Consider the following 15,766-nt stretch of genomic DNA (forward strand, 5'->3'; position numbering starts at 1 on the left):
ACAGTGACAGGGCTTCAAGCTGGCCCCTTTTTTAATGCGTTTCTCTGGCCCCTTTACCATGGCAACCAAGGAAGATGAGAAGTTGTAGCTTGAGATGCATCAAGATTGACTGAACACGACATAAAGTCCCTTGTTAGGAGAAAAGAACATCCACATGCCTGCTATTACAAACATTTAATCTCATAAGTGGACAGTTCACTTTTTGCAGTAATTTATTGCATCATTAAGTATATGTTTTCAATTGGCCCAGACAATAATTTGAGGGATATTTTAGAAACTCACATAAGTTTTTGATGACTTTCTGACTTCAGAATGGTGGGAACAAAGGCATATGGAGGTTAGTGGTCTAAAGCAAGAGAAGACACTTAAAGTAACCCCAAAGCAGCTTGTATGACATTATGTTTTCCAGAGGCTATATACATGGACAAATAAATGTATCGTGCTTATTCACAATTATTAACATAAAAATTCGTTTTTAAATCATACCAGTACTTCTGTTCTTTTCAGTTCTCAAGCAGCGCAAGCTTTTCTCTCCCAAGGTCCTGTGTAGCTGGTTGATATAGGAAGCCATGCCACAATATCCTTGAGTGCAGGTTGCACGGCCACAGGAAATAGTCCCAACTGAAAGTAAGATAAACATCATTTTTGGGAGATGAATCATTTAATATACTCCGGATGCCCGCCACTGTAAAGCCGGCAGGTGATCAGAAACTTCTGTATCCACAATAACCTTAATCACAGACAAAAAATGTATAGGCTAGTCCAGACTAAATCATGCACTACAACTGATAGAATATTTTTTTAAAGCTTGAGAGAATTAATTATCTTTTAAGGGACTACAAATATTTCCAAGCTATTCCTTTCACTGCTTGTCTGATTACTCTTTGAGTTTGCCCTTGAACAACACCAAACAAAAGCCAGCTTAAAACATCCTCATGGATGATGTACACAATATGATGTAGCCTACACATTTTTAATATAGATCTTAATTTCCATACCTAAAAACCATTACATTTTTACACAATTTTTTATTTATTTTACAATCCCCACTCAGCTGTCCTCAATATTTTCTTATTTATGCTTAGTTGGGTGTTCCAACCATGCCCTTCAGAGACAGTCATTGTAAATGGATGTAACTGAACATCCATCCATCCATTATCTGTACCCACTTATTCCTGGTCAGGATCATGGGAGGTGCCAGAGCCTATCCCAGCATGCATTGGGTGAGAGGCAAGAAAACACCAAGTTCACCAGTCCATTACAAAGCACACACACCATTCACTCGCACACCCGGAGGGAACCAACGCAGACAAGACAAAAACATCCAAACTCCATACAGAAAGGCCCTGGCCGAGATTTGAACCAAGGACCTGCTCCCATAACTGAACAAATGGATCAATTAACATAAACCATACAAACATATTCTGCTTTGGGGTGTAATTCTATCCAAAACATTTTCCACTTTTATACAAAGAATGTTGCTTGAGAAGGCTCTATGTCATTGCATGTCAAAAAGGAGACCACAATTATACATGTGCAATAGGCTATTTAAGGCAGGTAACACTCAAAGCCGAGTACTAGGACTATACGATCAATCGTATTAAAATTGTGATCTCAATTCATTCTCCATGCGATCTCCCTCCTCAAATATCAAACAAATTCCTTAACTATCGCATTAGTTTTCAGAATACTGCCTTCATTTCACTCAAGTAAATCCCCACTGAGACAACTGCAATCCTGTGTATTTAGTTAGAACGTAGAAACCCTTGTCGTTTCTACAAACACTTAAAGAGTATATCCTGTAAGTTTTAACAAGGCTCAGAATTTCCTGAATTAGTGGTGGAAGTGTTTGAAAAAAAAAAAAGCAAGCTTACAAATGGCAAGGCAATGTTGCTAAATAAATTCAATGTATGGGTAAATTCTGGCTTTGGGAAAATGAATAATTAATTTTCAAGTAGTTACCTAGATGTCCAGCTAGCTATTGATTTTAATCTTTGTTCAGGATGACAAATACAAAAATATTGTGTCCAACAAAGCTTGTGGCCATTTACACATCCAATCCTTGAAACTTGTGAAGTTAGGAAAATATGTTAATCACTCAGTTTAATCAAACATTACCAGCTCACAACTATAAGCTTTCCTGAAAGAAAATATTTTGGAAAGTCATTTTAATTTTATTTAGTTTGCCACTAATCTCTACTAACAAAAATTTAAAGTGACATACTAATACTACAGTCAAAATTCAGGAGGATGGTTATACATTCTAAAACACTCAAAAGTCCAAAGTTATTTCAATAAATAGGCAGGAGGTGCATTTAACATATTTTTAATATTTTAAAACTCACACATGGCTGATACACTGTCTCAACCAAGTATTCAGTAAATATGGAATGATTCAAGTGATCAACTTGTGCAAAACAGCTGAACTAGTGGCAACTTCCTAATGTTAAATAAATACAGACCCTGGAGTTATCACAAATAATCCATAATCCACTTCCTTCTCTCTGTGCACTTTGTACTGAAGCAAGTCAGAGGGTGGATGATGGTGGGGGTCTTTCATTTCAAGCTGGTCCATCCCACACGTCACTCTCTCCACTCTGCTTAAGAAGTCTTCACTCCTGTGGCATCAAGTAAATCGTTAATTCTAAGTGTACAAGGATGTGTGCAAAACTGAACAACCCATAGGAAGCATTGGTAGCTAAGGAGATAAAGGAACTCTTTTTTTTTTTTTTAGCTTTTCAGCTATGACTGTTTGTTTGTGATGTCTTGATTTTGTACCAGCACTCATGTCATAGTAATACCAGCAAATCATCAGTGCACAATTGCCAACCTGTAGCCACACCTCTTAGGTAGTAAAACGGAGAGTGCAATGGTGTGGATGAACCCCTTTCACAGTTATGTGAAGGTGGCTCTGATGAGTTTAGAAATGCTGCTGAAAGGTAGATTATGCTCCAGTATGAAATTTATTTTCTAGTTGCAACACTATTGTATCTACCGTTAGGCTAAATTTAGCGTTACCACAGAGGGCTTTCACACATATTTACAACCTTAAATGTGCATCTATTTGCACTTAAAATACAGATACTGAGGTTGAAACCACTGTGAATGGTAGGGTGAATGTTAGCCCTCTACTGGAGGTGAATCTGCAAATCAACTATGTATTAAACTGACCAGAAAGTACCATCCACTACCCCTTGCTTTCTCCAATCAATTGCACAGTGAAATGAGTTACTGATGCCATACTGGAATGTTTTGTCTCAGTAAATATTGGCAAGTGCTATTTTTTTTTCAAATACTGGGATCTAAAAAAATATAGTTTAAAGATGAAAAATAAAGGCACATTATATTTGCTATCATGTGCTACTGAACATCAAATCATCAAAGGTAGAACAAAAATTCTTGCACAAGAGAGATCAGTGAACAGAAGCTAGAGACAAAGGCTATGGGCATTAAATTAGACGTCTCTTTTGCATTCCTGACTTATCCTGACTCTGGTGGAACCCCCCAGCCCAGTGACAACAGGCCTTGTCCCATCTTCCTCCTCGGCTCACAGACTTCGCCAAAACACTTCACGTGTGCCCTCTCTCTGTGCAGCCCAATTTATTTACACTTTCTGTACATTAACCAAGTCCTCACCGCTTTTACCTTCCGAATTCACAGCTCGTCTTCACAGTTTTTGTGGAAATGCTGAACATTCAGTTTGGGAATGAGGGAGTGAAAATGGTTTCATAACAGTGTCTAAGCCCAGGAACAGACCAAAAGGCTAGAACAGCACTACTCAACTCCACATCCGGCAGGCTGCACTGCCTGCAGGTATTCGCTCAATTCCATGCAATACGCCACCTAATTTTACCTTGTTACCTAGGAAGTAAGTTCATTAGTGAAATCAGGTGGTGTAGTGCATGCTTGAAGTGAATTCCTGCAGACACTGAGGCCCGCAGAACCTGCAGTTGAGTAGCTCTGAAGAACACTGCGTTTCTGAATTACAAATAAAAAAATCAATATCTACTTAAGTGTATACAAATTTTTACAGCCACTGATCATTTGCAACCAAATACATTTAACAAAAACCATTCTTTGATTAAAGTAGGCAATTGCTATTGCAAATCACCAAGGCCAGAGATGATTTGGTTGCATGCAGAAAACCCCACTCCTGCTTGCGATTACAAAAAAGGAGTGCAGTACACGGTTTCCTGATTGGAAGCTGGGCAGTGGAAGAACAAGCTCTCCACCAGGCGGAAATGGCCCTAGAGAGGGTCTGCCGGCCTGCTTCTTAACGGCATGGTGTGTGTGCGTGTGCGCGCGTGCGCGCATGTGTGTGGAGAGGGAGGCGGGGGAAAGAAAGAGCGGAGGGGAAGCAGGAGACCAGGGGGAGGGAGGAGAGGAGATTTCATTGATGAGTGGGCTTGGTTCTGAGTAATAGGCCAGCTGGGTGGACATCTTTATAAGGACTGCTCTGTGACTATCAGGCGGCAGTGTGTTTCATGTGAACCACGCACACTGGACGAAGTGAATACAGCCCCCAAAATGTGTGACTCACCCCTATGAGACTGACATTAGTCACTTATTAGGCAAAAGAGCTTGGTGTGGTGCAGAGGGCTGAGACCAAGCACAACAGTCACCTCTATCCATCTAACAATCTCACACTGTGACCAACAGTGAGTAATCTTTCAGATTGTGCTGACATCCTTTTCTGGTAAACATTTACAGGGCCCTCCGAAATAAAATTGTAAAAAATGTTGTAGAAAATAATATTATGGAAATTCTATTACATTTATTCCATTATTTATAATATATATAATTTTATATTTTCTACAAACACAAGTGCATATTTGCCCTGTGGTAGATTGGCAGCCTGTCCAGAATGTATTCCCGCCTCTCACCTAATGCACGCTGGGATTGACTCCAGCACCCCCAGCACCCCCTAAAAATCAAAATAAATAATATGCATACACTTACTATTAGGGAGTTATTACTGTGAACAATACACATTTGTGACCATCGACTAGTAGCTGTTTGGAACAGACTCATGGTTTTCTTTTTTGTTTTTTCCGTTTCTTGTAGGACACCGTTAATAAAGACATGCCACTATTTGAATCGTGCAGATTACGAGATTATAAAACGTCTTAAAAGTAAAAAAATAAAAAAATAAAAAAAAAGCATTGCATGGGCCATACCTGCCATCCCCAATATTACTGCTCTCCTTCTTTAATTTGGCTATTTTCCACAGCTTCTAAAACAAGACCAGGTCAAACCCTTGTATATGGCTGGACCATAGACATACGTATATATGTCTATGGCCTGGACCGGCCGACCAATGGTATATCTTCATAACTCGGCCGACCAATGGTGTAACTTCATCACTCAGTCACAGACATCCGCGTTTGTAGAGCTCGCCCAGCTGTTGCGCTCCAGCCAACAATATAATCCAGCTGTGCAACATTTAAAAATACTATAGCATGTCAACGGTGGTAATCAAACAGAAATTTACATGCGAGTGCCGCTTGTAAACATCGCTGCAAATTTTTGTCTGTGCTTAATTAGTGGCAATTAATTTATCAATTCAGGTTACTGAGGTAGTGCAGATGAGAATTTACCCCCTCCCACCCGACCAAAGGGATCACAGAGCTTCTACACCCTAGCTCCCCAGTGGTGGAACGAACTCCCCGTCCCTCTTCGAACCTCCCCCTCACTACCCATCTTCCGCCGTGGCCTGAAGACTCATCCCTTCAGACTATACCTGGACTAACTACCACCATGCTGTATATTTCACTCTAAATCCCCCCCCCCCCCCCCCCTTTTTGTTTTCATGACACTTGTTACATGTTGCCCCATCCCAGCACTTTTTGGTTATTTGTATTTGTCCTAATACTGTAGCTTATTCTTCTGCCTAGTTGGCTTTGCAGAGGTTAGGTCTGAATGGTGTTCACTGTGTGAACTAAACTGTGTTCTTGGCTAGAAATAGCTGTACAAAATAAGTATTGTATCTTATTGAACCTGTGTTTAGTAGTTGTCAATGACCATGAAATGCACTTTTGTTCGTCGCTTTGGATAAAAGCGTCTGCCAAATAAATGTAATACGAAGGAGATCATTGTTTGAGAAGGGGCTTGACAAAGAGGCTATCACGACATCTAGCTGGCGGAGGACTGAAGTACAATGCACGAAAACAGGGGGAGACAAACTAATAGCCCTACTTGTCTGCTTCTTGTTTGTACCTCCTTTTGTTAAGCGTGTTAAGGCAAGTAATAATGGCGTGTTAGTATGGCCATTTTTTCCGAGTCGAAAGTTAAAAAACAACAGTGATAAGACGTGTTTTAAAGATGTTTTGGCATTTATGGCTTTCCATACTCCTCCATCTTTGCACTGGCCACCAGTTAGATATAATAGTTAATAGCCTTCAAATTCAAGTCGAGTAAACAGGATGGAATTTGCCTTCGCAGCAACAGCCAGAATAAAACAACAGGCTAATACTAACCGCAAAACACATTAAACAAATTTTTTTATAGTGCAACTGGGCTGAGATTTTCTACTGTTATTCAACGTGCAGCAGTAAACCCGGATTTACATATCCATTAAATTTACGTAGATGAACGGTTGTACGTAGACACAGAGATTATCCCTTTACCAAACCCAATTGTATGAAAAGTCGGTTCAGATACATTCCTTTATCTTTAATTGCGCCGTCTCCACATAACTTTCGGATCATAACTTTTGTTAAAGTATGTGCATTTACGACATATGTCAACTGTCTCTAAATTACATTCTAAAATCAAAGGCCTCAACCTCAAATTCGCTCAGCACAGTGACTTTTCCTTAATGGATAAATAAATTGAGTCTGTCATGCTCTGAAACATGATAAAAATAAAACGTTAGCAGTTTAACTAATAGTTGAGGTTTCAAACAAACCAGTTCCTCTAACCAACAGTTGAGGTGTCAAATAAGTCAATTGCTTCAACCCACAGTGTGTGTTGATTCTTTAAAAAAATATATTATCAGGTAATAGTGTGTCTGACATTCCTGGTAGCATTACATTGTATTTCGCTCTGGCTAAGCTCATCTGCTCAATGCCTGCAGTCTCTCATAATAGCATACAATTTGCGTACGAAAACAACTGGTTATAAGCGCAAGTGAAGCAGTCATTCGTTTCCATCAGAAGTGATATGGGCTTTTATTGAAGTGATAAAAATGACAAGTCGGTGTTTTAAATATTTTGTACCTTTTATTAAAAAATATTTACAAAATGCTACAATGTATATAAAATGCATATATCTACTCCAATTAAGGTATTAAATGCCAATGTTCTAGATTTTAATTCTGGGTTTGACTAGCAGTTTAAACTGCAATGACATCATTCAAGAGTATGGTTATTGTGACTTTGATAATACTGGCTGTTCATAAAAATTAAAAAAAAAGTTTGCCTGAGTAATCTTTTAGCCATAATGATGGTCAATAATTGGGAGTATCTCTTAAGATTTTTAAAAACAAGAAAATGCTCACATTACTCAATGATTAAAAAACATTAAATGAACCTTTGTTTGATTTTTATATACTTGAATACTGGTTAAGACATTGTGTAACACTAACTGCATAGAAAATGGAGGACCGCACATTCCTTCAACGAGGAATGATAGGTATACATGTCTAATTAGAGAAGGCCTTAAATTAACTGAAAAGCTGATTCTACGTTGAGTTGAATAAAACTCCACACTGACTTAATTCCAGTCAATAAATAAAATAAAATAAATAAAAAAAGTAATAACTTATCTGGGTCAGACCCATAATTCTTCATTTGTAACAATACAAATATAAGAACATATGGCTTCTTAAAGCATAACAAAGCAGGTGCTAACCAAACTTAATTCAGATGTTTCTGTTTGACTCATGAGTGTCCTGCTTGAAGGAGAAGAGATCGCGAATATTACCAAAGCACTGACAGAATAAGGTGCCTTCCATCATTTGCTTTGAAAATCCAAATACTTTTAACCCTTTTTCAACTCATACCTGACACCAAACCATAAGACACTGGCAGGATCTCCACACAATGGAACAGTCTTTCTTTAACTCTCATGTTGACAATCAAATGAAGCAAAAAGTACTGTAACAGTTCCCAAGTTGTGTGTGTTGTAAAAATATATATTTATATGTACATGTATATATATTTTAATCTTTTTTCTTTCTTTTTTTTAAGAAAATATTTGTTGCTTTAGAAGGTCTGGTATATGACTTGTTCTGTTCATGATGTATGTAGTGTAATGACATTCCAAAGTAAAAGTGACAATAAATTAAAAAAACATAACCAATAGTTTTAAAAAAGCGCACGTAGAAAAATGGAAACATACAGAAAGTATGTAAATGAAATTATAATGGCCAGCCTGTTGAATCTCAACCCACTGCACAAATATCCTTTTTAAGAGAGGGTTCTCGATTTAACACACCTTCCATGTTAAGTGAGTGTATACACAAAGAGATACATGTGGACACATGTTAAAGTCTATGTGAAGGTCCTGTTTATGAGCCCACAATGATCTCCATGATGTGGTCCAGTTCATTAAGATCAGGCCGACAGCTGGAGTTGGAGCTGATGGATGATGGCCCGTGTGAGGACAGACTTTCCAGAAGGTCGTAAGGTCCCATTTTGGGTGTGCTCTGCATACCCGTCAGCATGGTGTCCAAGTCATAATAAGAGGCGTCAACATCTGAGAAGAGCTCCTCTAGAGCAGGGTCTGGACTGGGGACAGGATTCTTGATCTCAAATGTGCCAAAGACCTGCTCTGTGGTCTTAGAGTCCTCTTCCAGCCTCTCTTCCTCCTCCCCTGATCTCAGACCACAGTCCTCGTCGTCGTCGTCCTCTTCCTCCTCGCTGGTCTCCTTCAGGTCCTCTTCCTCCCAGCAGGGACCGATGCCTAAGCTGCCGGGCATGTACGTGGAAGGTGTCTCGGGGGAGACGGAACACAAGGTGTCATCCACGACTACCTCTTCCGGGTGGCATCCCTCGTAACCGATGACCGAGAAGGGCTTGGGCTCCTCGTCCTGGTCGCGCGCCGACGGCCGGCACAAGATCTCTGTGGCGACCAGGCGGTCGGTCGGGTTCTGGGCGGCGTTGAGGGCCTCGGTCATGATCTGCCAGCTGCCGTCCTGCGTCATCTCCTCCTGGATCTGCCGGACGGTGTTGGCGATGAGCACCGAGCGGCACAGGTTGGGCTCCACCAGCATGTGGCACAGCTGCAGCTTGATCAGAGACATGTCCAGCAGGGACTGACGCTGCAGGTTGTAGGAAGACGCCATCTTGACGCTCGCCGGGTGCTCGTCTGTCGCTTCGTCGCCAGCGTCAGAAAATTTGCGTTTCGTGCCCTTTGGAAACATGTTCGTTCTATATGGAGGGAGAAACCGAAGAAGAGAGCTGGTTAGTACGTATACAAGCCTGAAAAGGGATATAAACATTCAACATAAACACATTGAAAAGAACATTAAATAACTAAATGTACATTACTACAAATCACTTCATTGATTTATAATGCAAAGCCAAGATGACTGAAAAAAAAAAAAAAAACTTCTACTTTCCCAAATTATCCACATTTCCATCATGTAAAATTGAGCTGTGTTACAGAACACATACCCTATATTACTAAATGTTGTAAAGGCTACACTAGATCTACGAAGAATGCTTCTAAACGGCTACCAGCAAAAAAAAAAAAAAAAAAATTAAAAAATAAAACCTACATCTACATATGTTAATGCCAGTTTACAAAAAGACAAAACTCTGAAGCCGTATACTGTATAAGCATACACATTTTCTTGAAGTTGTAGTGCTCTACCTTTCCTGTTGAGAGGCACAGGATTTAACATAGCAGCTTCCTCCAGAGCGCAGCGCTTCAGTACCTTTGCACTAGCGACAAACAGCTTTTGTTCTGCACTCTTTCTGCACATTTTAGGCCAGTCAGAAGTAAGGTTCCTGGTGGGCGGAACAACCAAACTTTAAACAGCCCCCCTGATCGGCTGAAAAGTACAGCATGTTACTACTAACAACCTCTCTTGTCAAGTCTTCTTCAAACACTTAGCCAATACCATGTCAACTAACTTACTCTTTTGCCCCACACTCATGGAATTGTTTAAATCATGCACAGATGCCATGGTAGAATTACTACTCTTTTCTCTCTTTTTGTTTGCTAATTTACTGGTAGTCATTGAAAACTGAACGTCACACACACAAGCCAACATGACAAAAAAATGGATTGCAGGCAAATAGGTAAACAAATTAAGTAAAATATCTTATTTAATTGCTGATCAACTTAATTTTTTTCTTGATATGCAGGACTGCAGACCATTTCTGCCCTTGCAAGGAAAAATATGATCAAAGAAATGAAAAGCGTCTGGGCACCAAAAAAAGTTAATAGAATACATCACATTAACTCTAAATGGAGGCATTTCATTGACCCTAGAGGTAATTTACTAAATTAAAGACAGAAGTAACAAATGGTCCAGCACTGTCGCAAATCAAGCCAAATTTATGATGTCTGAGAAATTGCTATAATTTATTTAACTTTAATTTAAATAAAAATGATTTACTTTACACACAACTCAAAAGCTACTTAAATACAATAAATGTATCAATTAATGTGCATTTGACATCAAAAATCTATTGCTACTGTATATAGATGGGTTGAACGTTTCAAAAGGAAAGGGTTTTTTTTTGTTTTTTTTAAACTGAACTAAGCCCCAATAGCATGTCATTATCAAGTTACCAGCTACACAACTGTATATAGAGCCAAAAACCAAATCAGCCAAAAATCACTCTTTATCAGAGTTAAGTGCGATCAAGAAAAACAGTATTTTGGGCAGAACATAGGTTTCAGAGTCATTTTAAAACGGTGCTTTTGACACTCTCTCTGATATTAAATCCTATGTTGAGAAAATTGGTCTAAAAAAGAAAATGTGTAACAGACCCCATACACAAGCAAGGTCACCTATGCCTTTTATCAACATTCAGTTAACACAGTATTTAAATCAAATGGCAAACAGAGACAAACTGTACAGTACTGTACATACATCTAGAATTGAAACGAGTGTTGGACACTTGCCTCCAGTCACGGGGCCAGCCAACCAGGGCTGCTGGAGCCTAAAAGTAACAAACATGCAGCTAAAGCAGAGAAAACACATGACAGTAACCAGCACGTCAGTGAACATTACATCCAATGTTACTCTACTGTGTCCGTGGAAATGACATAAGGTCATGTGTGTTTGGTTAGCCATTACTACTCACCCACGTGTATCAACCACTAGGGAAATGAAAGGGATTTCAAAAGGGGGGGGGGGGAGATATGAGAAGCAAAAAAACAAAAAAAAAAAAACAATCTGAATACAAATAGGCACTGGATTTCTTGCCTTAAAAAATCAGTACTCTTCCATTTTGTTTTAAAAAAATCATTAATTGCAGGCGAACAAAGACAGAGATCGATGGAGTTTTTGGGTTTCAGGGTGTAAATCAACTTTTCTTAAAGCCCTGATCATACAAGAGGCCTGAATTACACCCCCACAATCTGGGGACACTGGACACAACACAGCAGGGCACAGATAGGTCTCAGTGAAGGCATGGGAATTTGTCCTACCTGACACAAGTCCGACATCCCAGCACTGAAGTGACATCACAATACAAGCTGATACACTGTATCAGCTGTGGCTGGACTAAAAGCTACAACCGCCATAAAGATTGAATGCATTAGGCGTGTGCAACAGTGTGCACTCCGTATCTTACCCTGCCTGCAGAAATTTGCAAAGACAAAATTTACTGCAATGTTTTAAAAACACATTTAGGACTTTTAACTGAAATCAAAAGCAAGTTAGATGCAACAATTAAACATTAAAAGGTTGATTCTGTAAGCATTTCTCTCCTATATTTCCCCAAGACAACCCTGAACCTACATACAAAGCACACAGTCACACTCACTTCTGTCATTTTTCTGAAATGGAAGAGAACAGTCAAATTTAGCAAATATGAATCCATTCCTGTGCCAAACGGTGTACAGGCATCTTGTTGCAAACAGATTTTCTGGAGGCCATCACTAGTACAGATAGTTGAAATGTTGATCAATACAACACCTGCAAAGCCCCAATAGATTAACAACTATTAGGGGGGAGGAAGGGATCATTCAACTGCTCAATATTCACACAGTCCTTTCTTCTCAAGTATTGACTTTGTGCAGTCGACTGTTAAAATGTGTACACTGTGAGCACATATCTAGGGGAATATAAAGCATTGTGAGAATGTTAAGGAATAATCAATTGTTTAATAATTTGGTTCTGCAAATTTTCAGCTGCCCAAGTGGTGCACCACCTTTGAAAAAAAGACAAGCCATACCAATATGTATTCTATTTTAATGGCCTGAAGTCTGAAAATGAGAACAAAATGAAAAATAGGAATTTATTATGAAGTAAGAGGGAATTATGTAGACAGAATTGGTTAATGTCCAAACTAGGACACAGCCACTGCAAACCTGGAAAATGACCATATTCATAGAAAAAACATTACTAAAAAATATTACAACACCCATAAATGCCACAATGAACAACCTGGCAGCAAAAGGATAATTACATGTAAATTAAATAGACAAACAACCGCTCATGTTCAACATTATGTTGATGAGACTGTAGTTAAATAGGGGGTATTCAAAAGTGAGCATTTGGGAATAAACTACACATAAATGGACAGTAATAAATATCTGTTAAAGTTAAATAAATATATTTACAGTTACTGCAAAGTGGGGTTATATAACAAACTTCATTCTAACGAATAAGTAAATGGTTGGTACAGGAATTTCGAGAGTGGCCAACCTTCTAACAGCTTATAGCCAGCAAATATGCCGACACCCCAATATGGACGACGGATTTTCCAACAATTCATATAAGAAATCTCGGTTTCGGATAGGTCGCGAAACCGTTCACTGTTGGCGGCCTAGATCAGCTGAGGATCTGTACCCGTGGCAAAAATCCATAATATTTCCTGCTGGGAGATTCGTCAGCCCTGGCAACAACTCCACACTGCGCTCCTTTCGCCCTCTACAGGCCAGAAGGATCGTTACACCTGAAATATATCATGTCACTCAAACACAGGTGAAGAAATGGTTCCTGGGTCGACCATTCGGACATTTCGAAAATCCCACCCAGTATAACCCTCCAAGCCAGTTAAGGTGGCACGTGAAATATGCCACATGTAAAATTTAATTGATCCGCCTCCTTCCATCTCAAATTAAATGTAGCTCCACCCAAGCGACTACCCACTTCCCCTCCCCCACCATATTGACGTTGTTGGTATTCCCCTACCGGTTTAGTTTTTGACTGATCAAAATACCATCAATATACAAACGACAGCTCGAACTTCTACTCAAACGATGTAACGAGGACAAAGAAAGCCGGGGACCATCACTGGCGATTGGACCCAGTTGTACTTCCCCAACCTTTGCCACCACCGCGTGCTTTGTCTTCTACGCCAAAGCCAAGGCACGCAAAATGAGCTAGCGAGCGGAGGCGACAACAAGGAGGGAAGCCATTTTGAATTTTGCTAACTCCTTCTCGTCCAGTTAGCTCTAAAACCTTAAATATAACGCCACCGACCGGAAGTTCAGTGAACCCATTGCTTACAGTCAGAGACAACACATCTATACATTTATTTATTTCGGACCACATACCAATCCTCATTGATCATGTTTTACCAGTGGTAAAAGAACCGCTGTGCACTTCCGCATAAAATTCGTGAGCGCTAGCTTACTTAGCATAGCACCCTCTGACTCATCCCCAAGTTTCTTCAGTATGTCGAGCTAAATACCGTTCACTCATTAAAAGAAGTGAAAAACAAAAAAAATCAGCTCTTCTTTACTTACCTTATCGGTGTATTATTCTTTACTGACGGTGGGCATAAGCTCTTCGTTAGGAAGTGAGTATCTTGTGAGGTTGGGATCATTAAAGGCACAGCGCTCCCCCTCTCTTGGTTTCCTCAGCACTGATACAGCCAAAAGCAGCTACCTAGCGCCCAGCTGCGGCAGAAGGAAGGGTGAAGTGGGCGGATACGTTGCAGCTTGATCGACAGGCTCTCGCTTGAGCCAGGAATACGCGAACAAAAGCCGTACTCACAAGGAACAAGGGATTGGGTCATTTAGATTTGACTGCATTTCTGTGACTAACGCATTACAGTATTTCCAAAAAAGTAAAACAATGATTGTAAAGAATAAACAAGCGGGGACGGACATGATCTTTGACTGTGAACAGAAGAATATCTGGAAGAAGCATAGTCTTTGGGAATATGTTTCTGAACAAGAAATATGGATCTGAGTATTAATTGTAAATTCACTATGATGGCTCTGGAAACTATTGATGTTGACATACTGTGTCTTGAGACTTCATCTGAACGAGAGCAGTTAGCTATATAGCCTGCCAAAAAATGTATAAGGAGATGTAAACTTGACTGTGATCAGAAAACAAAGTGAAGTTGGCTTCAAGAAACAGCTCTGAATGACAGAATGTCTATTGTTGGCCACTCCACAACCAATTGTGTCTGGTTTGGGGACCTCTACTCCAAAAAAGATGTGAGCCGATTTGCTTATTGTCTGCACGCTTACCCTCCCCCTAACATATGTCCTGTTTGTAGCATCACACAAAGCATGGTGACAGCCCAGGAATAGGACAGGGATACATCATTCACACAGAACTGCAGGGGGATTCCTCACTGATACCCTGTATAAGAGGCTCATCAATACTGCTCATTACCTATAATTACTCATTCATTTAAGGTGCCTCGTGATAATGTCTTCTTAACAAGGTACACAAAAGATCTCCTGGCCTGCCAGTTTACTATGTTTATTGTTTCTTGATTATGGCTTCTGTTATGGAACTGTATTTCCAAGCTGTAGCAGGTCAAAATGTTTGCTTGCGTTCACCTGACATATATCATTGGGATGAATCGCATACAGAAGCTCACAGAGAATCACTAATGCATAATTGAGAACTGGTCTCTTGACAGAAAAACCTACCAAAACAGACATCCTTTGAAACACAGCTTATTTGTATCTGTGTCATACCACTACTTACTACTCACTACTACTTACTACTACCTATGATGTCCTCCTGTCCCACTATTTTAACTGAGGCTAAGACAGAAAAAACAGCTTGATTGCGTTTTTGGTGCATCTCTCTAACGTTTCTGAAAATAAGGCAAATAACACCACATATTTGTTTAAAAACACAAGAGTATAATCTTTAGATTAAAATGAAAAATCTGTTTTCCAAGCCTTAGCTCTGGTTAAATGTATGAATTATTTAGTCCCAGAATTCACACTTGAATAAAAAAATCCTGTAAGCTCAAATTTTCTTACATCAGAACGGTGTCTGCTGGTTCCCCAGTGCTGCAGCTGCTTATTCCTGCAAGGCTACGGCCTTTGTTCTGTCACCATTCCTCTGTCTCTGACACACTGACATGTCAAAGCCCCATGGCCCCCTGGGATTGCTCCCTTGGAGCACGGGATTGGTGGATCATGTGGGAGCACAAGAAATTAAGACAGCCAAGAGAGCAAGCATTGATGGAGATGTAAATGTGAAATTTACCACTCCTTTTTTGAGACCTTCCCAGAGTTAATTGAGACACAGATAATTGGTAAAATCTAAGGAAACAAGATTTGGGAGCTGATTGACATATGATGCATGAACAAATAAGAAATACAGTATTGCCTTACTTGTACCCAATGAGGATGCATTTCCCACACAAAAAATAGCTGTCAG

The 15,766-nt window shown here is 39.8% G+C and overlaps 1 protein-coding gene and 1 long non-coding RNA gene across 8 annotated transcripts; both read right to left on the minus strand.

The window, feature by feature from the left end:
- Positions 1 to 235: 235 nt before the first annotated feature.
- Positions 236 to 5,244, minus strand: LOC118214559. The gene is made up of 3 exons (XR_004762645.1): positions 5,178 to 5,244; positions 2,463 to 2,618; positions 236 to 621 (listed from the first exon to the last, which is right to left on the minus strand). It is a non-coding gene; the product is annotated as an uncharacterized LOC118214559 (long non-coding RNA).
- Positions 5,245 to 7,198: 1,954 nt separating this feature from the next.
- cdca4 (cell division cycle associated 4) lies at positions 7,199 to 14,022 on the minus strand. 7 transcript variants are annotated; one of them, XM_035415262.1, is made up of 4 exons: positions 13,876 to 14,022; positions 11,080 to 11,117; positions 9,881 to 9,953; positions 7,199 to 9,371 (listed from the first exon to the last, which is right to left on the minus strand). In XM_035415262.1, exons 1-4 carry the CDS (start codon positions 13,953 to 13,955, stop codon positions 8,510 to 8,512), a joined length of 1,053 nt encoding a protein of 350 aa, XP_035271153.1. In that variant the 5' UTR covers positions 13,956 to 14,022; the 3' UTR covers positions 7,199 to 8,509. The 7 variants fall into 7 exon arrangements, with proteins under 7 accessions (XP_035271153.1, XP_035271175.1, XP_035271145.1 ...); XM_035415284.1 differs by having other exon boundaries at positions 9,817 to 9,953; positions 11,048 to 11,117; positions 13,876 to 13,992; XM_035415254.1 differs by having other exon boundaries at positions 11,080 to 14,014.
- Positions 14,023 to 15,766: the final 1,744 nt, after the last annotated feature.

Source organism: Anguilla anguilla, chromosome 1 (genome assembly GCF_013347855.1).
Source record: "Anguilla anguilla isolate fAngAng1 chromosome 1, fAngAng1.pri, whole genome shotgun sequence".
Classification (NCBI taxonomy): domain Eukaryota; kingdom Metazoa; phylum Chordata; class Actinopteri; order Anguilliformes; family Anguillidae; genus Anguilla; species Anguilla anguilla.

What these genes read in the sequence shown, in the direction of transcription:
- cdca4 (XM_035415254.1), bottom strand. Translation starts at nt 11,251, where the DNA reads ATGGCTAACCAAACACACATGACCTTATGTCATTTCCACGGACACAGT. An exon ending in GGCTGGCCCCGTGACTGGAG is followed by an intron (nt 9,954 to 11,079) that starts GCAAGTGTCCAA and finishes TCCGCCCACCAG; the next exon opens with GAACCTTACTTCTGACTGGC. An exon ending in TGTTTGTCGCTAGTGCAAAG is followed by an intron (nt 9,372 to 9,880) that starts GTACTGAAGCGC and finishes CCCTCCATATAG; the next exon opens with AACGAACATGTTTCCAAAGG.